At 43.3% G+C, this 21,999-nt stretch overlaps 1 protein-coding gene across 1 annotated transcript in view; it reads right to left on the bottom strand.

The window, feature by feature from the left end:
• Dnah7 (dynein axonemal heavy chain 7) overlaps nucleotides 1–21,999 on the bottom strand; it is a 198,309-nt gene that overhangs the window by 111,158 nt on the left and 65,152 nt on the right. The window contains exons 21-27 of the mRNA XM_057758440.1: nucleotides 21,552–21,750; nucleotides 17,453–17,593; nucleotides 12,499–12,711; nucleotides 11,577–11,686; nucleotides 7,037–7,205; nucleotides 5,405–5,507; nucleotides 5,157–5,284 (exon numbers count right to left, since the gene is read on the bottom strand). Of these exons, the coding sequence (XP_057614423.1) occupies nucleotides 5,157–5,284; nucleotides 5,405–5,507; nucleotides 7,037–7,205; nucleotides 11,577–11,686; nucleotides 12,499–12,711; nucleotides 17,453–17,593; nucleotides 21,552–21,750 (1,063 nt within the window). The remainder of the gene's footprint in view (nucleotides 1–5,156; nucleotides 5,285–5,404; nucleotides 5,508–7,036; nucleotides 7,206–11,576; nucleotides 11,687–12,498; nucleotides 12,712–17,452; nucleotides 17,594–21,551; nucleotides 21,751–21,999) is intronic.

The raw sequence follows: 21,999 nt of genomic DNA, 5'->3' as shown, positions 1-21,999 counted from the left end.
AGAACTTTGTTATTCCTATGGCAACCCTTCCAAGTGGTGGGCTCTCAATTACTTTCTTGAATTAATGAGAAAGAGAGAGAGAGAGAGAGAGAGAGAGAGAGAGAGAGAGAGAGAGAGAGAGAGATTGAATTGACTTCAGTCAGAAGCCTGTGTAGGTAAGAGCTATTCAGTCTGACTTGACAATAGTACACATTAGAGCTAGTTTAGAACCCACATCCCCCCCCCTTGTGTGGTAGGTTGTACTCTAACAGCCACCGTACTTCCCGGATTCCCACCCCCTCTCACACTTGCTGTGTTGTGGCTGTGGAACACTATGAACAGACACACTTGTATGAAAGGGACAACCGTTAGAGCAAATGAAGGGACAACCAACCATCCTGACACCTTTCCTAGCCCCAGCCCCTGGCCTGGGAGTTGCTCTGCTCTGGACTCCAAATCCCAGCATGCCAGGTCAGGGCCACTCCCACAGGGTATTTAACTGGCCTCCCAGAGGAGAAACTCGTGGTTTTCAGGCCTGCATGGGCTCCCTGCTGTCCTTCTGCCACCAGAGAGTGTCATTCTTAATAAAATGATGGGCATTTTGATTTGGTTTGATTCAACCTAATTGGATTTCTTGCACTGATGGAGCTGCCTATTTCTTATCATATGGAGGTCCCAACTTAACACCGAGATTATTCACAACAGAGTATATTTGATGGGTCGGTGAGATTTCTCGGTAGGTAGAGATCCATGCTGCATAAGCCTGACACCTGAGCTTGGTCCCAGAACCCATAAAAGAAGAGAATTAACTACTGGAAGTTGTTTTCTTACCTCGACACACGTGCTGCGGTATTCCAGCACCTATGTTAGTGCACGCGCGCGTGCGCGTACACACACACACACACACACACCATAAATTGAAAAATATTTGGGGGCCTAAGCAAGTGAGTCTCAAACAGAGTGCCACACTGAGAGCAAGTCTGATTATGGATGGGTCAATAAATTTCTGAGCATTGCAGTCAATCTGAGGAAAAGCCAGTGCTTTGGAAACAAATGTAAACTGGATTTGAACTTAACCAATGGCGGGTCTTCTTGAATACCAAACCCAGAAACTGGAGGGGTGAGGCGAAGACCTTGCTAACACACCAGTGCTAATATGTCTGCAACACACAGTCGACGTCAATGTGAGTACAATCCTCTGTGTTTATTTCGGCAGAAATACTTGATGGAGCTGAGGCCCTACAAGGCCTACTCCATTTCTAGAAGGCACTGTAAGGGGAAGTACGGGCCTTGAGTATGCTCCAAGTGTCTACATATCCACGCAACAAAAATAAAAACAAACCTACCCTCACGCAATATGTTGTTTTGTTTTGCTTGTTTTTTTTACCATTTCTAAGAACCTGGAAAGACAAGTCACAGGTATGCTGTCCTTGAATGAGCTTGATGCTAGTTGAGTGCAGTGAAGTGTCTTCCTCAGATGCTGCAAGGGGAGCTCACACTACGCCCTCTCTGGAAAGCTGTGCACGTGGGACATACGTGCCAAGCTATTGGCTTTCTCACGCCAGCAGATCTGGAATAGGCCCATTTAAAAACTATTCTGAAGCGATCTTGAGAAACGGTTCTTTAGAGTATTTTTAACCTAAAATATAGCTCCTCTGAAGTGGGGAAGTGTTCAAGAGATTACAGGTTTATCCAGAAGTAACAAGAGAGGTAAAATGGGATTCTTTCCACACAAAATAATGCTTATCAGTTATCAAAATATGTAAGCTATCGTGCATGCCAATTTACAAAGGACGCATCCAGAGACATTGAACCTTCTCATTTCTAGTAGATCGTAAAGTGTTTGGGGGGTAAGGAAGTGGGGATGTGTGAAAATATTCCCTTCGATGGGAGCCGCTGTTACTGAGACCCGCAACTCTCCACACCATCCCCAAGTACAACGAGAAGTTGGGAGGCATTCCTGAATTTGGAGGATGCAGACTGGTGCCTGACTCATGTTTGAGAGAACAAAAGTGGCCAGTGGCCATAGGCTCGATGCCCAGAGTTTCCTGAGACAGAGGAGCACACAACGCACACTGTAAAACAAAGAAGCCAATAGTTCCGCGGCTGCAGGCCGACTGAGTTCATCAACAGCAACCCAGGAGGAAGAGAGACCCAGGAGAGGCATCTCCAAGGGACTAACAGAGGTGGGCTTGTGAGGGTTCAGGACGTAGCCCATACCATCTCTGAACTCTGTGTATGATAAGCAGTCCCTGTTAGCTCAGACCCTGAATTCACGTGTCATGGAGAACTACGCTAAGGAGAACACTCCAGAGAGCCAGCAGTGTGCAGAAAGACACAGGGCATTCAGAGGCTAATGAGATCCTGGTGATAAACACGGAAATGGCAGTAAATTTGCTTTATTTTGTAGGCAAAAAAAGAGCTCAGCATTCTTAAAGGTTTATTTTTCTGTTTTAAGTACATGGATGCGTGTGCCTGCGTCTGAGTCTGTGCATATGTGTTTGTATGGAGCCTCTGGCTGGCCCCTACACTGCCCCCCATTTCTGTCTCTCTGCCAACCCTGCCCACACAGAGAACAAAGGAAAAGCACTCCAGACAAGCTTCACATTCTCGGTGATTACTGGAGGAACTTCCTCTCCTTTGCTGCCAGCAGCCCAAGTCCCGGCCTAAGCACTCAGCTTTTGACCACACTTGGGCACAAACCCAGCTGGTGGTGGACACGTCATCACCCCTCACCTACAACCTATAAAACTTTCCTGCCCTGGCTTGGGTGCATGACCTCTCTGGCCTAATTCTCTGAGACCAGTGAATCTGTCTGGGAGTTGTTTTGCTCAACATACCTGTTATCATACTTTTTCAGTTTGACTTGATCTGGCTTACTGTGTCCTCGGAGAAACTTATTATTACGGGGGAGGAGGCAGAAAACCTATTAATAAGTGCATGTCCCTCCTGAGTCCAGAAGAAAACACTGGGCCTCCTGGAGTACACTGCCCACCAGCCACCCAGCGAGAGTCCTGGGAAACAGACTCTGGCCCTCTGCAAGAACAGGATGTGCTCTTAACTCCCGAGCCACCTCTCCAGCTCTCCAGTAGCGTTTTGAACTGGAATTTGATGACTGGATTTCTTTTGGGGGAAGACGTAGGTAGTACTGCACTGGTAGTATCCGGGTCAGAAGGCACTGGTGCCAAAGGAGCTGCCATAATAGCACACCCAAAAGAGAAGAGGCTGGGAAGGCTGGGAAGAGGACGTGCCAATGGGACAGCACAAAGTCCACAGAAATCGCGAGATCAGTCACAGAAGAGGGTTGATGAAGAGGAAGAGGGTTCAAGGGTAGTAGTGGGGACTGGCAAAGATGCTTTCTGGAACCCAGCACTTCTTCCCTCCCTCCTTGCCTCCTTCCCTTTTTTTCCTTTCCTTTTAAGGAATTCAAAGCTCATTTCAGACTTGTTAGGAATTCCTTTTGTCTCAGGTAGTAGCCAAAATGGCCTTGAATTCTTGACCCTCCTTCCTCAGCCTCCCAAAAGCTGGTTCACAGGCTTGGGCCACCACACCCAGCTAGGAATTTTCCTGTGTTTGCAAACAGGTCTCTATAGCAACGCCAGCCACAAAGGCAGCACAGAGGGAGGACCAGTAGCAGCCATCAAGTCAGGGAGCTGCCAGGGACTTAGCTTAGTGCAACACGGAGATACCTCAGGGCAAGTATCTGCCTATAACTTCAACACACGCCAGGGGCGGCCTCCACCAGGCATTGGAACATCCAGCCAACCAAGTCTGCCAGGCTCTTATGACCACTTACTCAGAGAATTTTGCCTTCCTGTTTTTAAGATTATTGGTGTATTCAGGTTGGCCCCACTGAATAAAAGAACACCCACCAGCGGCTGTGGAACAGAGCTGGGGAGAGAGTTTTCGAGAACAAAAGTTCAAAGAGAAGTCACGGAGCCCTGCGTAGATAAAGGACTCAGCACTCCCCTCCTTTAAAATGGGCAATGTTTACTTATTGGGAAGGTACTCGTGCTATAACCTGCATGTGGAGGTCAGAGTTCAGCTTGGGGGAGTTGATTCTCCGGCTCTCTCTTCCCCTAGCAGGTCCTGGTCTCAGGTCTTGGCTCGGGACAGGCACCTTTACCACTGAACAGTCTCCCCAGCCCTCCGTTCTCACTTTGAAATCACTCTCTCCATCACTAAGGCAAAGTGTTAAATCGTCTGATCTAGCACACGGGGAGGGGGGCATAAAATAGAAATGCAAAAATATTTGGTGGCAACTGGAATCATTGGGGGAGCTGTTCCTGCGCACAGGCGACCAGCGGAAGGCATACAGGAATTAGTCAGAAAACCTGGTGTGGGGTCGACAAGTATTAATGTACTATTCTCCAGCAATCCTCGTTCTTTATGCATGATCCATAAGCATGCAGTTCACCTGGAAGCATATGAAAAGGAGAACAAACACGAGTAGAAAAAAGGGTGTTTACTAATAATTGAAAGTCATGTTTTTAAAGAGGGACCTTTGTTCTGTTCAAAGAAGACAACGTTTTGCCCCTTATAAAAAAAAAAAATAACAAACAAAACAAAGCAGAAACAGGGCTGTGTATTAATAGGATCTGGGGGTGGAAAAGGCGGCAGCCGGCTTCACGCTGTGCTGAAGGTGACTGACTCAGCTAAGGGTGTCTTTTAGTAGACAAGCCTTAATCAAGAGCAGCATGCGGGGGTCCTGTCTGTAAGGCAAGAACCGAAAGCCGCCTAAACGTCCTCAGTGTGACCACTCAGTAAACTTAGTTATTGTCTGAGTCATGTTTATAAATACGGGGACATGTTCATCATGCATTTAAATTAAGTTAAAAAAAAACCCACCACCTATACACAAGTGTTGGATTTAAACACTTTAAAAATGCATATTAAACTGGAAAGATAGAATAAAATAAGAGTTACTGGTATTTTTCTCTCTTTGTCCATTTGCTATAATCAAAGCTATTTTAAAACTATAAAAATTTGGTGTTCCTCATGTTCTCCATATTTATCTGAATATCTTTAAACATGATCTTCCAGAATAATTTCCCAAAATGATGTTTCTAAAAGTAAATTTAAAAAAAAAAAAAAGACAATTCTAGAATCACACATTCTCCTCTTTGCATTCATAAATCATGACAAAGAAACAGAAGTCATAGCTACACCCCTCGTACCTTCAGATTGTCCGGCAGCTCTGAGCGCCCGGCATACCCGGGGTTCATTGTGATAAAGACAGCGCATGTGGGGTCGAGTTTCAGCTCTGTTCCTTCAAACACTAGCAGTTCTGAGCCTGCGTTAATACCTGTGGGCAAGCACAAGGTCAACGGCTTAGCGGGGCCACACATGCACGCAAGTTGGGGCGATCACTGCTCCCCGCTTTTTGTCTGTCTTTGCATGTTGCACAGACAGCCTAACTCAGTACCTCTTTGGATGGTAAGGATTTGCTGAGCGACCACAGAAAGTACTTCCAAATCAATTCTGTTAAACTCATCAAAGCAAGCCCAGGCTCCACACGATAACAGTCCCTGGGAGGAAAGGAGAATAAAATTTTCAACTTTATCTGATTGAACATCATCACATCGAAATGACGCGTTCCCACCTGATCTTTTCGGGGATTTAATATCCCATCAAGGACATTGCTTATTCACCGTTATCTTTAAAGACAGCTCATTTTTCATTACTAATTCATTATTCTAGGTGAATGAAGGATTTGATCAACTGGAAAACTTTCCAATGTATTGCCTTTACTCTGGCTATAACTGAAGGCGTGTAGAGGTACACCTATAATTTCTAGGCCTTCACTTTTTATTTACAAGTTGACTTTATTTGCTATTTTTAAAGAATGGTTTGTAATAACCCTCTATGCAACATGACTTCCGTTGCCAGATAGACTGCTTTGTAATCCGAATACCCAAATAGCCAACATTCAAGGCCCAGTTTCCAATCCTAAGAATGGATTGCCTCACAACTACATGCTGTCTAGTCACAAGAACAACGCTAAAATAAGAATGAGCAATTATGTTTAAACTTAGATTCAAAATTTAAGACATAAAAATGAAGTATCTACTGAGCACAAATGTTGTGGATTGTAGTGTACGCATGCGTGTGTGTATGAGTGTGTGGCATCTCACTCTGTATCTGGCATGTGCCAAGAGTGACCCTCGGTACTTTAAAGATGCTTTAGATGCAGGGAGACCGAGGCTGTTCTACATGTGATGCTAAGTCGCTTGCATAGAGCCATAGAGGCACTAATACTGGCCCTGGGTTTGCATTGAACATAAGCTCCATGCATATCAAAGATCGGTAACTCTTCAGAGAAGAAATTACCCATGACTTTGATCTCCAATAAGTAATGATGCAGTATAAGCTTTAGTCACCACAAGAGACAGGGTCATAGTCAATTAGTAAATCCTGAAACCAGAGCTAATACAACACGGAGGTGAAAGAAATCTTTGGAATTCCACACCACAGTCAGTGGTTCTCAAACTTGTATCTGCCCAATATATTTAAAGATGCCACTTAAAGCAAACTTTATTTGCTTTTTTTTAAAAATATTTATTTATTGTGTATACGATATTCTGTCTGTGTGTATACCTGCAGGCCAAAAGAGGGCACCAGACCTCATTATAGATGGTTGCAAGCCACCATGTGGCTGCTGGGAATTGAACTCAGGACCTTTGGAAGAGCAGGCAGTGCTCTTAACCTCTGAGTCATCTCTCAGCCCTTTATTTGCTTTTTTTAAAAGAAGAAGTTGTAACAACCCTGTCTGCGACCCGACATCTGTTGCCAGAGAGACCACTTTGTAGTCAGAGTTCCCAAAGAGGCTAGTAGCACTTGCCCATCTAAGACCCACTGAGGAACAGTCAGGAAGTGACCACCACAGCAGGGACTGGAGAGAGGCAAAGCTCATGCTTGGGACTTGCTTAGACTGCTATAACTTCTATGTTTACAAGGCATAGTTACGCTTCTGCTTGCGTAGAGCTGCGTCTCTTTATAACCCCTCTCTGGCTCTGATCAGCTACCCACTGTAAAGAAATGAGGGGCTGACTCAAACCTTAAAGAATTTTCCTAAAGCCAAATAATCCAGCCCATCGGAGCAGTTGAAAACGACGCATTGTTTGGCTACAGCTTTTGCTAAATCCTTGGTTGTTTCTGTCTTCCCGGTGCCAGCTGGACCTTCGGGTGCTCCTCCAAGGTGCAAGTGAAGGGCTCCAAATAAAGTCCTAGGGTAAAAGAAATGGACAGACTCACTAGCACATAGAAAACAGAAAGGGTTAAATGGAATCCTAGCTCCACTTCCTCTTTAATAATTCCTCCCCTCCTTCCTGCTAGCCTCAGAAAATTGGACAGTACATTATGTTGTTAGTACTTTTACTTCTAAAAGTAGATAGATGAAAGGTGGATGGATGGATGGATGGATGGATGGATGGATGGATGGATGGATGGATGGATGGGAAGGTGGGTGATGGAGATGGATGGATAGACAGACAGACAGACAGACAGACAGACAGATGGACAGACGGACGGACAGACAGACTGATGGATGGGTAGGTGGGTGATGGATGTATATATTAGATAGATAGATAGATAGATAGATAGATAGATAGATAGATAGATAGATAGATAGATAGATAGATGATAGACGAACAGATGGATGGATGGATGGATGGATGGATGGATGGATGGATGGATGGATGGACGGATGAATGGATGTTGGGAGTAGTGAGACTCCAGATCCTGAATTTCTTGTAATCCCCTGATCTGAGTGCCTACAGCTGCTCTGAGCACGAGACCTTCAGGAGTTCCTGATGGCAGGAGAGTGGTTTCTGGTGGGTTTGGCTGGGGCGTGGCTATCTCTATATAATCTGCCCCTGAACACAATAAAGGGGGCATTCTTGGGGAATTCAAGGATGACCCGTGTCGCTGTCTCTCTGTCTGTGTGTGTCTGTGTATTTTAACCTCCAGCCCCCTTGCCCAAAGCTCACGAACTGGGTAATAGCGCACAGAGCACAGACACGAGGGCGTGGTGCGTGGCAGACAGATAGACAGACAGATAGACAGATAGACAGATAAATATAGATAGACAGACAGACAGACAGACAGACAGACAGACAGACAGATAGTAAATGGATGGGCAGGCAGGCAGATAGAATGCATGTGCATAAACATGTTTCTACAGATGACAAACAGAACAAATGTACTTCTGGAATTCAATCCTGACTTCTGATCAATGTAGAGAATCTAACTGACTCTATGAACACCCAATCTTATTAGAAAACTATGGAAATATCACATGGAAGAAAACAGTGTTAAAATCCACAGCCATCGAGTTCGAGACCAGCCTGGTCTACAAGAGCTAGTTCCAGGACAGGCTCCAAAACCACAGAGAAACCCTGTCCACAGCCATCACTTAAAGAATAAAAGCTGTCACCAATGAGGGAATTCAGTGATGGAGACATGACTTCATGCAAGTCTGCAGAGGTATGGATTCTTTGGGTACACATGCATAAACACAATGCACTTTGACAGCACAGGTGTGAAGTTGTCAGAACCGAGGAAGAAGCAGGAGTGGGGTGGAGCCTCCTCTTTGTACTGACTATGGAAGCCTGAAATGCTGCCTTATCTCTAATAGGACCACAGTCTCTCCAGCACCCACTGAGGAGACACGGTCAAGCCGAGACCGGACAAGGAAGATGACAAGCTTCCTGGAGGTCTGGGGACCAAGCCTGTGTGGCTCCTAAGGAGAGAGGATGGGCCAGATTCCACTTCTCAGTGCACACGAGACAAAACAAAGAAAGTGATTTTCCCTGAACCTGAGAAAACCCTAAAGCCCTCTATAGAGGTAACTTTGGAACTGTGGCTACGTCTACAACTAACATCATCAAAGCAGCATGAGGAGCAAACCTTACCTAACCATGCTCACAGTGCAGATTGGAAGGGGGGGGCTCACAGTGCAAACCGGAAGGGGCGGGCATTGATGAGTAAGACACACAGTGGCAGCAGCAGAGGACCAGGGACCTGTGAGTGGCATTGTCATTACAGGCACTGCATACTGTCCTGTTCTCTCTCTCTCTCTCTCTCTCTCTCTCTTTCTCTCTCTCTCTCTCTGGCAAAGAGGTCAATTTAAGAGAGACAGCTTGAAATTCTACAACAAAAATATACCCAATAAACTTTTGAGAACTCAGTAATAGGTTAAATATCAGAATAAACATACAGAAATAAAATTACGTGATAGAAGGTAACTATAAGGAAATTACCCAAAGAGTTAGATCAAATATAATATATAAGATTTACTATAAGAAAAGGTAAAGGTCCCAGAATAAAGAAGGGAGACAATGGGGAGAGACACAATTTAAATGGCAATGGGTAAGGACATTCCAGAATGGAAGACAGACATGAACAGAAAAGAAATCCCTGGTAACCATAAAAAAATAAATGACTGCTAGTAACATTACATCAACAATGAAGAGAAAAATCCTAAAAGGACCTAACAGAGATAAAGAGAATGCTAAGAATAATATTTAATTTTTGTGAATGTTATTAGAGTGAGCAGATTAAAATCAAAATAAAGGCTCCGGGGACATAAAACATAAGTAAGATTATTTTAACGGGTCCAAACTGTGTGCTAATCGTATTAAAGGGAAGTGAATTAAACTCGCCCACGAAGCAAGGGAGAGAGTCTTTCCCTTTCCGTGCCACTGAATTCACATACCTTGTCATACATGACAGCCATTCACTGCTTCTCCAGGGGCTCTCCCGCCAACTCTGCTCCCGTCTGGGTAACACGCGCCGGTGGCACCTGGGGTTTCCCTCGAGCATCTCACGCTACTGCAACTGTGTTCTAATCTAGCTTCCCCATCAGACGGTAAAACATTTGCGTGACACGACCCGCGTGTGTTTCTACCTATCCTATGTTCCCCGAGGTTATTATTACCAGGTCGTGAAATGGTGTGTCGTATTGTTTTCTAGTCACATTCATTTTGATATTAAAAAAGGCAAAAAGGCATATATACTCCATCTTTGCTCTGTGCTACCGGCTTATAAGCTTTGTGTCTTGAGTGAGTAGATGAAACTCAGGATTTCCCTCACGGTTGCACGGTGGGTGCATGGATATGCATCAACTCTAAGGAGAATCCTACACAGTAACGTCCATACAGGCTTCAGTAGGATGTGGCATTCTGTCAAGCAACAGCCATCAGGCCGCTGTGCAGCTTCCTCCAGTGACCACGCCTGCCCACGCGCTAGGCCTCTAGCACAAAGCAAACGGCGGTATTTCTGCAGTTTTCTTACCTAAACCTGAACAAATCACCCTACTTCGTGTTCCCATAAACTACACTCCTCACAGACCCATAGGAAGACCCAGATACTAGCACTGTCCTCTACCCGAAAGTCATTATAATTCGTAATCAAACATGTGAGACATCATAGTGTTCCTGCAAAAGTCTTCACGGTTCTGAGTGTTCTCCGAGTCTACTTCCAAACTGTGCTTCAACACATTTTATGTCCTGCCTCCTTTAAGCCAGAGGATGTGGAGGTATTGGAGACAAGGAAAAACATAGCATATAGTCTTTATCCGTGAAAGGGGCAAATAAAGACTATAAAATGTAGCAAGCCTGCCTCAGCCCGTTATGATGAGCAGAAAGACGGGAAGAAACCGGGTGTGTCCGTGCAACAGGGAAATTGCACAGGCGAATTAACAACGATCGTGACAGCCTGTGTCAGCTCAAGTCAGAGAAGATCTCAGCACGGAGAGGCAGTGGCATCAAGTCCCCCTTTTAGCCAGGAGCTCCTGGTGACTGCTAGCAGCAGAGAGCAAGATCTGGTTGGTTTTTTTGATTGTTTGTTTGTTTGTTTTTAAGGCTGTCACCTCTGGTAAGTCAAACATGTTCCAGGGGATGTCAACATACCCAAGAGTATACGGGCAGCACTAACTGGGCTCCATAGATTGAAAGAATAATTAAGAGTTCACAACGCTGGGTAGGAATGAAATGGAGCGAGGGTGTGCCTAGGGAGAGATGGGGAAGGAGGACGAAGAGAATAAAAACATAATGCATGTTTACTGCCACCTCCTGAGATGGACAGTCTGTTAGTCTAAGCTAATTTAATACATAAAATGGTCAATCTGCGCCCAGGATGAGATGTAAATATTAACTTAACAATTGGATGTGTGCACTGTGAAGGACTGCAGGGGAAAGGTCCAGTCTTGGTTCTTTAGGACATAGGTGATTTGAGTCTGGAAACACACAATCTGGAAAGCGTGGGACATAGAGACAGAACTCTAGAAACTTCAGTGTTCAGGGGAAGGAAAAAGAACATACTTCAAGTGATTCAAAAAGATGCCAGAGAGTTTGAGGAAGAACGGAGGAAACGGGGAATAGAAAGTGCTAAGCACAGCCATGCCTAAGAACACCCCGGTCCCCAGGAACAAACAGGAGAAACTGGCAGAGTTGAGAGAAGGCTTAAGAGGTGGGGCAAACAGCACAGTGAATATACAGACTGCAAGGCAGAGATAATGAAGAACCTCTAGCTCAGTCATTGGTCCATGGCTGGGTGTGGACATCAGTTCCCATCCATCTCTGGAGGGTGGGGCTTACCTGTAGCAGCGGTCTGTGAGTGGGGTTATGACCAGTCGAGGGGAATTGCCGAGATACTCATAGCCATATTGCAAACCAGCGTTGATCATCTTTGTTTCTAAATGATTTTCCTGGGGTCAATCAGATCAAATGGAGCTGGTTAGAAAGAAAGCATGAATTCGCAAGCTCTTCCGATAAGAACAACCAGGATGCAGACTTTTTTAGAACTACCATTCAAGGCACGGGCTCCCTCACTAGAAGGAGCCAGCAGCTAGCTTTCTGAATGGCTAACAGAAGTCAATGGATTCCATGGTTCTCATAGAATATTTTAAAGCATGTCCCCTTTCTCTCCTATATTATCACCTACTATTTATTCTTCAATATGGACTGCAACCACTATCATAATTTTATAGCCACATGCTACAGGGATAAGCACACTGTCTACACTCTGATAAGGGAGTATCTGGCTTCGCAAACACAGACTACATCACCCAAGCTCCCCACAGATACTGTTGCCCTGAAATGGCTCAGACGGTGCTGGTCCCTAACAGTCTGCTCCTGCCCATGCCTCCTAAGATTTACACGGAACCCTGAGAACTGCTGAGCCTTCATCTCCCCCAAACCCCCCAGGCCACCATGACTGCCCCTCCTTCCTTCCCAACCATGATCAAGCAGTATCATTCACCCAGACAGCCTGAAAAACCCCTTCCTTATGGACATGCGTGTTACTATAGAATAATACATGTGAATGCAAATACAGGTATGCAAATACAGATATTGATGATAATGGGTGCAGTTATTGGCTGCCTTACATTTCAATCTGGAAAAACATATACAGGAGGTCGTTAGCAAAAGGCCTGTCTCACTGACGCGGTCACCCTTCCCACCGAGCGAGTGAGGATTAAAAAGCTGAGAGCTGAAACTGCCGCGTGAAACCACTTACTTGCCAGTAATACCTAAGCTGGCTTAACCATTCGAAGTCGGTATCGTCGCTGATTTTCTTCCGGACGAGGCTTGCGAGAACGTCTCTAGCATGGACATCCAATACCACAAGGGCTCCCAGAGTAACCCGGTTCTGCTTGGACAGTTTGCCACGGACCAACGTGACAATGTCATCAATTTGACTGTTACACTTATCCAGGTAGTCCTCAAGGGCCTGAAAAAAAAAATAATAATAAGGTACTATTTCCCGATATGATCAGGATCGGTGTGAACAAAATATTTTGTCAGAGTATTTTATTTATGCATATAATGTGATATTATCATACATAGATATATACCCATATATATGAGATAACCTCTGCATTTTTATCGTAATTTCCATGTAATTTAAAATTAATCAATTTTCCCTACTACAAAGCAATTAAGGAAACAAACGGATTCTGTCAGACACAGTGGGCAAACGGGACTTGTGCCAACCTCTTATTTCTCTACCCCTCTTCTATTCTCCCTGGTTATGTCGGCACTGCCAGTCTTATTGCCCCATCTGTACAGGGCATAAAGGAGGGAGACAGACCCAATCCGAGCCAACCATGGCTCTTCCATGGACTCAGTGAGACTGTCACTCTGAGCGCCTGAAAACATTCTCCTCTTCACAGAGACTTGCAGAAAGGGGAGAGAGACAGGGAAGAGACACTAGGAAGTGATGAGAAACTCGGGCCACCCCTTTCTGCCTTTGATCTCTTGAGTTCTCCGAGCATTCTTCCATAAGCTTGCTACATGAGGCTTGAAATATCAGCAGCGTGATGGATGAAATATGATTTGCATGTGTGCCTTGGTGGTTCATGTGCTGGAGGCTTGATCTCCACTGTGGTAGAGCTGAGCTGGTGGAAGCTGGAAAGAGCCTTGTGGGCTGTGCACAGGTTGTGAACATTGCCCTCAAAGGAACTGAGCAAGTCCTGTGGAACTGGAATGATTCCCATGAGAATGGCATGTGTTCTGCTTTGGCTATGAAACGCTCCTTGCTTGTAGGTGATAGCATTGCTAGGAGGCAGTGGAAACCTCGGGAGGACTTACTGGAAGGAAATAGATCGATGGAGTGTGTCCTTAAAATGTACAACGGGCACACTTCTGTTCCTCTCTCTTTCTGCTCTTTTCTTTCTTTCTTTCTTTCCTCCTTCTCTTCCTCCCCTCTCTCTCTCTCTCTCTCTCTCTCTCTCTCTCTCTCTCTCTCTCTCTCTCTCTCTCTCTCCTCCCTTTTTCCTGAGCCAAATTAAATCTGTCTTCCTCTGCCCTGATTCTCTCAGGCATTTTGTCACAGGGGTGGGATGCTGATGCAGACTGTTCCTTAAAGAGGAGCTTGGCCCCTTGCCAGCCCCTGCTGTTTTTCTCACTCTCTGGCTCACTCTCTAGCCGTGGTGCCGGCCACCATGTTGCCCTGTAACTAGAGGGCCCTCATCAGAGGAACCAAAACCAGACGGGGCTGCCTGAATTTTAAACTTGCAGACTACAGATGTAATAGAAGCGAATCTCTTTTCGGTATGAAGTATCTACATTCTGGTATTTTCTTGTAAGAATAAAAAGGAACAAAGAAATGATAATGATGATGACAATGACAATAATAATGATAATAAATAATGCCACGTGATTTGGTTTATCTTGGTCTAAGGGAAGATCTAAGGAACAAGCTTTGGAGTCTCTATTCTAGTAGATGAGAAAATTCAAAACCAGAGGAGGATTTATGATGAAAATAAATTAAAATCACTGAAAAAACATGGTGTTTGAGGGAATTATCAATATGTACCAGCAGACTGGTGGCCAATTTCTCCGCTCTCATAATTTTTTTTACTAAATTTTGCATGCTGAGGGGTTTAATTCAGGTCTGTTGTTAAGAGGCAACAATAAAACCAAAAAGCCAGCTTCTGAGGATACGAACGGTTTAGAGAGCCAATCTGGGGACAAGACACTTCTTCCCTGAAGATCCTTATCACTTTAATTATTACTTTTGCAAAAGCTCTTTCTTCAAGCTCTTGAGGCTCAAATACCATTTCATTTCTATTATTTACATGGATGATTTGCTAGTAATTTGCTTCTTAAGTAATGAGAAATTAACTTCTGTTCCATCCATGTTTAGCCACGTAAGTGCTTAAATTCTTGAATCCCCTTAGTGAACGACACTATATTTAGGAGCTAAATCGGTAAAGACAGCTTAGAGCCCCATCACACACGGCCATGTCTGTCCTCATCGGTACAGCTCAGTATCTCTTAGCTTGCTTACAGCCTTCATGTTCTACCACAACACAGGTCAAAATCCAAGAGTTGGACACATTGGGCGTACATACTAACTACATGCTCACAGAAATTTTTTTGTGCTAGAATAATGTATTTTATTGCAATAAAACAATAATGTTAGAATTCAAAATTGGCTCCAAAAAATGCTAAACTCTAAGCTCTTTAGGAACGATGTTATACTATTGAGGAGAACTTAATCAGCTAAACTGGAAAAATGATACGACAATGTTTCAACACATTTTATTCCTTGCCAGCATCTTATGGTGATGCCCAAGGCGATGACCCCTGTGTTCTCTGAAATTGTTTTTGCCAGGCCTAGATCCTTCTGTCTTTCCACACCAATAAACTAACTCAAAATCCCATTCACGACTGCAGTGTCCTGAGCTCTTCAGCTATTTTAAAGGCCCTCTAATATCTCCATGGATCCTTTCACAGACGGCACTTAGTGAGTAGGTGCGCATGAGGTCTGGACGCGGCACTACAGGAAACTGTTGTGCTTTTAAGCTTCAGGGAACTCTAGGTGTTCGTGGTCTTCTGCCACGCCACCAGCTCATCAGTTTCAAATGCAGGCCACTCCTTCGTCAGGAGACCATTGTCAACGTATAGAATATTAAATGCACATGACAGAGATATCCAAGGGACCCCCACATGCTTACCGCTGTCACGGACACTATGCCCTCCCTGTCACTCTGGCACCTGAAAACCCTTGACCTATTTCCACACACTTTATCCTTCCTGCAGGAAAGCAGGCGGCGCGTTGGGGAGGCAGAGTGATTTACGCATGCCTGCCTCCGACCTTCCCCGTTGGGATCCGCTCGCCTAAAGAGGTCAGGCAGAGCTCTCAAAGGCCAAACTTGCTTAGTTTGCGACAGTGCCCTAAAGTCATATCAAATTCCTCACAAAAAAAAAAAAAAAACAAAACAAGGATCCGTAACTGTCAGGTTTCAGCTGATCTAGAACTCTCACTTCAAATACAGTAATAGCGTCTTACCGATTAAGGCCTCCCCGTGTGATGGAACCCATACTGCACACTGTTAATGAGGCCACAATCTGTAGCTAGGTAGGTCATGGCCCCGGGGAGAAGCATTACTATTATTCTGCTAAGTGGACATAGCGATAAAATGATCCCTAATGATTTATTGCTGTGCCCAGAGATCAGCGCACTGCTCAGTCTTCACCAGAGAAGCTTCTTGCGGTAGCTGGGAATGAATCCAGAGATCACAACTGGGCAACATGGAGAGAATAAGACACTCTAGCCTCTAGAGTGTTCAATCCTAAATGGGAGCGCGCTCTCTCTCGCGCGCTCTCTCTCTCTCTCTCTCTCTCTCTCTCTCTCTCTCTCTCTCTCTCTCTCTCTCCCTCCCTCCCTCCCTCCCTCCCTCCCTCCTCCCTCCCTCTCTCTCTCTCTCTCTCTCACACACACACACACACACACACACACACACACACACACACACACACGACAGAGAGAGCTAGGGATCCATGTGGAAGAGGGGGCAGACAAAAATCCCAGCCACGGGTAAGGGGAGGTGAGCACAAAGCCGGCCCTGCCAGCTGGGAAGCTTTTGGCCTTTGATTGCTGCAGGGAGAGGAGGGGTCAGTTCTATTCAGTGGTGTGAGGCCTGGTAAGCAGATCACACTCCGGGGCAGGCCTCACAACTGGAAGTAAGTAGTCAAGCAATATAAACTGGATTTGATGGGTTAAAAAAGAAAATCTGCCCATTTAACCTTCCAGGAACCAGAAAGAGCTCTGAAGGGCCTGATACAGGCATTATTACGAGATTGAACATGGCTCGTGAAAGGTTCGTGAAACTTTCGTGACAGGAAGTGATCTCTAACTTGAGCAAGTCTCAAATCTTCAAGGACACAGACTAAAATACGCCAAAGAGGCCTTCTTTAACTTTCTCTGACAGTCCCCAGAGCTCAAAGAGAAGCCAAAGCTAATAAAGTAAATTTACAAGGGAAACAGGAGGGTTTCACTCTAGGTTTTTCCTAGCTGAGTCTGTTCCCAACACAAAGCCTGGGATAAGGTGGACATTCACAGTATCTGTGATGAATGAAGAGATATTAAACATTCTTTCATTAAAGAAAGAAAAAAGAGCATTATACTGAGTTCAACGTATAATTTTGATTTTTTAAATTAAGAGCAGTCATCCAAATAATGTTAAACTCATATGCTCAAATATACTTGAATATTTGGTATTAAGCAGAATTCAAAATATTCATATATTCAAAATCAGTACATTAAAAATGAAAATGGTCAAGGTAAGTGCAGTGATGTTTCTTTCTATACAGGCCAGCTTTACTCAGGACACAAAAAAGAAGTTTATTATTCCACACCCTCCCCATATTTCTGAGCTGGGGGACTTCCTTGGCCCTGGTACCAATCTACTTGTAAAGTCATGAAAACGTGTAAACAGCAGACTGGGAATCAAGCCCCCTTGACTCTGACAGGATGCAAATTAACAAACGGTTCAGACAGACACAAATCTTGAATAACAACATATCTTTTTATATACATCTTATTTTTAAAACCTGTAATTTGGATTACAGCAAAAAGTGTATTTTTGAGCGGACTATCTTCATTTTATACTTTAGGATGAATATATTCTTGGTATCACAACCATTTTCTAAATTCTAGAAAATGCAAGTAATAAAAAGCTTACCTGGTGCCCCATCGGGATAGCAGTTTGGACTTCTACTGTCCAGAAGGTTTGAGATACGCAGAGAACAGTTTGTCCAGGCCAGTCTCTGACCCAATTAATTCGTTCATTTTTTGTATAGGCAGCAATTGCATCTCCAATCACCTAATTTTTTTTTAAAAAAAAAAGGTAAAAATGAGCATTCTAAGAACAAGCTACCTATTGAAGAGCTGAACTCTTAAACTAAACTGACTCCTACCACAGTTCTTCCTGCAGCATCCTCATCCAGATGATGGACTTATATAAAACCCTGAGCAAATTAATTCATACTCACATACAAGTCAGCAAGTTACATATTATTTTGTCAGGCATTATCAATTTGTATAAACCACATTTCTCAAATTATTATTTGACTAGTTTCAACTAAAGATATCCTAGGTACGTTTGGGCTGGCCAAATTTGTATGATTTTGGTACAAAGTATAAATTCCAGCAATTTCAAAACAAGAGTCGTCAATGTTGTGCCACATGATCTTTGTTCAGATAAACCAGTCCTTCGTGAACCTCACGTGTGTACACACAGGCAGGCCACACACCCCTCTAACTGCCGCCTGCGTTCTAGACTCTAATCCCACCTCTAGACATAGGTCTGATGCACACGGCAGTGGCGATGGGCATACGGGACAGATGGACAGTTCTTTCATGGACAGGCAAAGACTACAAAGCCGCAAAGTCTAACTTATGTCCTCAGTTACACATTTTCAGTGGACTGATACATCTACTCTTTCTACAAGTTACCGATAGGAAACACTCTCCACTGTCACACATACCAACCAAAGAGAGCAACATCCTCTGGGGAGTGACACTGACTTCAGTGTTTACATTTCAGAAGGGACTGTCAAAATTAGATTTTTCCAGAGAAATATCGAACAACTTAAAAATTTTCTAGGCTTTGGGTTTTAGCTGGATATTTATAGAACAAAGACAATGCCAAGAGGTAACTGCCAATAGTAACACTTTTTTTTTTTTTTTTTTTTTTGAGACAGTGTTTCTTTGTATAGTCTTGTCTGTCCTGATACTTGTTCTGTAGACAAGGCTGGCCTTGAACGAAACTGCAGGCAGGTCAGATGAAAGCAAACAGCCAATAAATGAAAGAAACAGTGAAGACACCAGGCACTTCAGACACAAGGCCCAGAGGACCCAAGCTGAATCTAACCTGAAAGTCTCCTCCCCAAGGACTAGCCCTCATGGTACCAGATGTTACCATGCAAGCTTCCAAACGAGGGTAGCAACCAACAGTCCTATCCAGCTAGGAGGCCTGTTAACCACATCAATGACCAGCAAGGCAAAGATATCCCTAAGGGTGCATGCAGTAGTGGCATGTGTACATTGACAGTAACCAACAGCTCTCTAGTTTGACTGAAGACTCTCTCAACATGAAAGAAATCATTCCTGGTACTAAAAACCTAGCCGGCTACCTGGAGCTAGAGAAGTCACCATCTTAGAGGAGAATCCATGAGTGCCACTTTACTAAACCTTCCTTCTTTAAACTGCTGTTATCAAATATTTGGTCATAGCAACAAATAACTAATAAATTGCCAATTAGACTTTGAATAGTAATTTATCCTCAGTTCCTGCTGAGGGAACTTCTTCAACCAACAGCCTTTAAGATACTGGCCCACTGTGAGTTCAAGGCCAGCCTGGTCTACAAGAGCTAGTTCCAGGACAGGAACCAAAAATCTAAGGAGAAACCCTGTCTCGAAAAATAAAAAAAAAATAAAAATAAAAAAATTAAAAAAATAAAAAAGATACTGGCCCACTTTGGGCATGGTCACATGTACTGTATACACAGATGTAAAAGTGACAAGGATTCTGTGGTATTTTTTTGTGCATCCATTTTTTGTGATCATGGGACTTAGCTTTGTTCCTCATATTATATTCTTAAAGAAACGATTTGATAACAGAGTCAAGAATAAGGCACTTTTAGAAATGATACAGTCTTTATAGACTAGTAATAAAAAGCTAGCTGACAGGATTTATACCATTAAATATCAAAAGTTAACTAAAAAATTAATACCATTATAAAGAATAACATTAATTTGACAGACAAAATGCAATCCATGTAAATGGGTTATAAAACCTTACAAAAGGGTACTGAGAGATTATCTAAAAAGATTCATACTGTTAAAATTGAATTTGATTAAAATCAAAATCTGTTAAAAGTTATGGTAAGTTAGCAGATAGAGTATCTCTCCAGGAAGGCATCCAAATAATACCCAAGGATAAAAAGATATCATTAATAAAATGAATAAATTAATACCTTAAAATCACATGTGTAAAATGAGGACCAGTAGTTATCTGACTCAATATAATCATTAAAAATATTCACAGGTCAAGAGATTCAGGATTTACAAAAGAGAGTGGCAAAAATTTAAATTGATTTTTAAAAGTATCAAAGGTGATAAACAAGGAGAGGAGGTGCAAAGCAAAGGATTCAGCATTACCAGTACCTCTCGGAGTCAGAGATGACTTACCTAGAGTTTAGCTACTTCTCCTGTTATTACCTCTGACAAGCCAGCAAATACTCAATACCCAAATGGATACAAAAAAATGTAAATAAAAATCTATAGGTGTAAAAGACATAAAAAATATTAAGCAAGCAGCAGTATCTTATGGCATGCTTTCACCATTGGTTAGGGAGTTGGTAAAGACACGGGCTTCAAGCAGTAAGGCTGCTTCACATGATTGGCTTCAGTTAGCGTCAGTGGGCCTTGAAGGTGGGCCACAATTATAGTGAAAGTGTTCCGGGCAACAGGAAGCTAAACAAGAACAACAAGGAAGGTTAAGGGATTTGAGGCTTCCCAAAATCAAATTCTTGGCGAGGGCTGTTATGCTGATCCACAGAGTCAAACTATTTTTTTTTTTTTTTTTTTTTTTTTTTTTTGGTTTTTGGAGACAGGGTTTCTCTGTGGTTTTGGAGCCTTTCCTGGAACTAGCTCTTGTAGACCAGGCTGGTCTCGAACTCACAGAGATCCGCCTGCCTCTGCCTCCCAAGTGCTGGGATTGAGTCAAACTATTTATAAAGAACACATCTTGTCCCTACGCCATACAGTGGCCTTAAATGCTTGGGACAGGATTCAAAAACCAAAAAAATAAAGTAATTAAATCATATAAATCATATATTAAGGTTAACTAAGGCCCAAGAAAACCTTTTCATGACTTTTTACAAAGATTAACTAAAGCTATACAAATAAAAGTAACAGATCCAAAAGCTAGACTAATACTTATTAAATCTCTGGCTTTTAAAACCTCCAACTTAAAATACAAAACAATTCTTGGGCCTTTAAAGGTTAGATCAACACCAATGGATAAATGGATCCTACATACAGTAAATGTTAAGAATTTGACTATAGCTGGGCGGTGGTGGCGCACGCCTTTAATCCCAGCACTTGGGAGGCAGAGGCAGGCGGATCTCTGTGAGTTCGAGACCAGCCTGGTCTACAAGAGCTAGTTCCAGGACAGGCTCCAAAACCACAGAGAAACCCTGTCTCAGAAAAAAAAAAAAAAAAAAAGTTTGACTATAATACTGAGGCTTGGGAAAAAAAAATAAAAAAAATAAACAAAACAAAAAAACTCAATTTCCAAAGGTATAAAGAGATATCAAAATGTCAAATGTTTTAATTGTGGTAGAATAGGACATCTAAAAAGGTATCAGAGACAAGGCATTCCTAAAAATAATGTCTCCTCTGGGAATGACAAAAATAAAAGGTCTCAATCTTCTAAATCATGTAAAAGATGTGGCAAAGGCTGACATTGGACCAATAAATGTAGATCAAGTAGAGACACACAAGACACACCAGACAACCCATTACAATTGAAAAACTCCTTGGGGGACCTCTCGTAGGTCCCCAGGTCAAATGTGATCCAGTCTTTCCTGGTCACTGTGGAAGACATGTCTCACCAGGAAAATTAAAAAATCCTGTGCCTACTATGAAAAAAAAAAAACATATTGTTCTGTGTTCTGTTCTAGATGATAAAATAAACATAAATATAATCAGCGAGTTCCTACCACAAAGTCCGCTTATCAATGGCATATTCTAGAAGTAACCAATACAGCCAGTCACCTTGTGAATGGACTTGATCATGACCCTCTCTAACTCCACCAGCCACTTCTCCACCTGGCCCCTGGCTTTGGCGGTTGAAATGGTATCCACGAGCTCCACAACCTCTCCCTCGCTGCTCTTCATGTGTGTTATGTCCAAAGTTTCAGTGAATTCCACCCTGGCAATACCTTCAAAGCATTTCTTCAGGTGAGGCTGCACTCTGTGGGGGACAAAAAAAAAAATCAAACAATCGATCTAAGAAATACAGCTCCTAACCTGTCAGGGTTCTTTCTACACTGATCGCTTGACACTTGAAAATGTGTACAAAGTAGTATGCGCATGCTTGCTTTCAATAGAGGGGGTTGAAAGGCGTTAGCTACAGCACTCTAATCGGCACGCAAGCACAAGAAGCCAGTCTTCCAATCTTTGATGATTTGGACACTCTTGGAGTGGGTTAGTGGTTTAGCGG

This window comes from Chionomys nivalis, chromosome 26 (assembly GCF_950005125.1).
Source record: "Chionomys nivalis chromosome 26, mChiNiv1.1, whole genome shotgun sequence".
Classification (NCBI taxonomy): Eukaryota; Metazoa; Chordata; class Mammalia; order Rodentia; family Cricetidae; genus Chionomys; species Chionomys nivalis.
The sequence above is the reverse complement of the archived record's forward strand: the minus strand, read 5'-3'. Positions and strand labels throughout refer to the sequence as shown.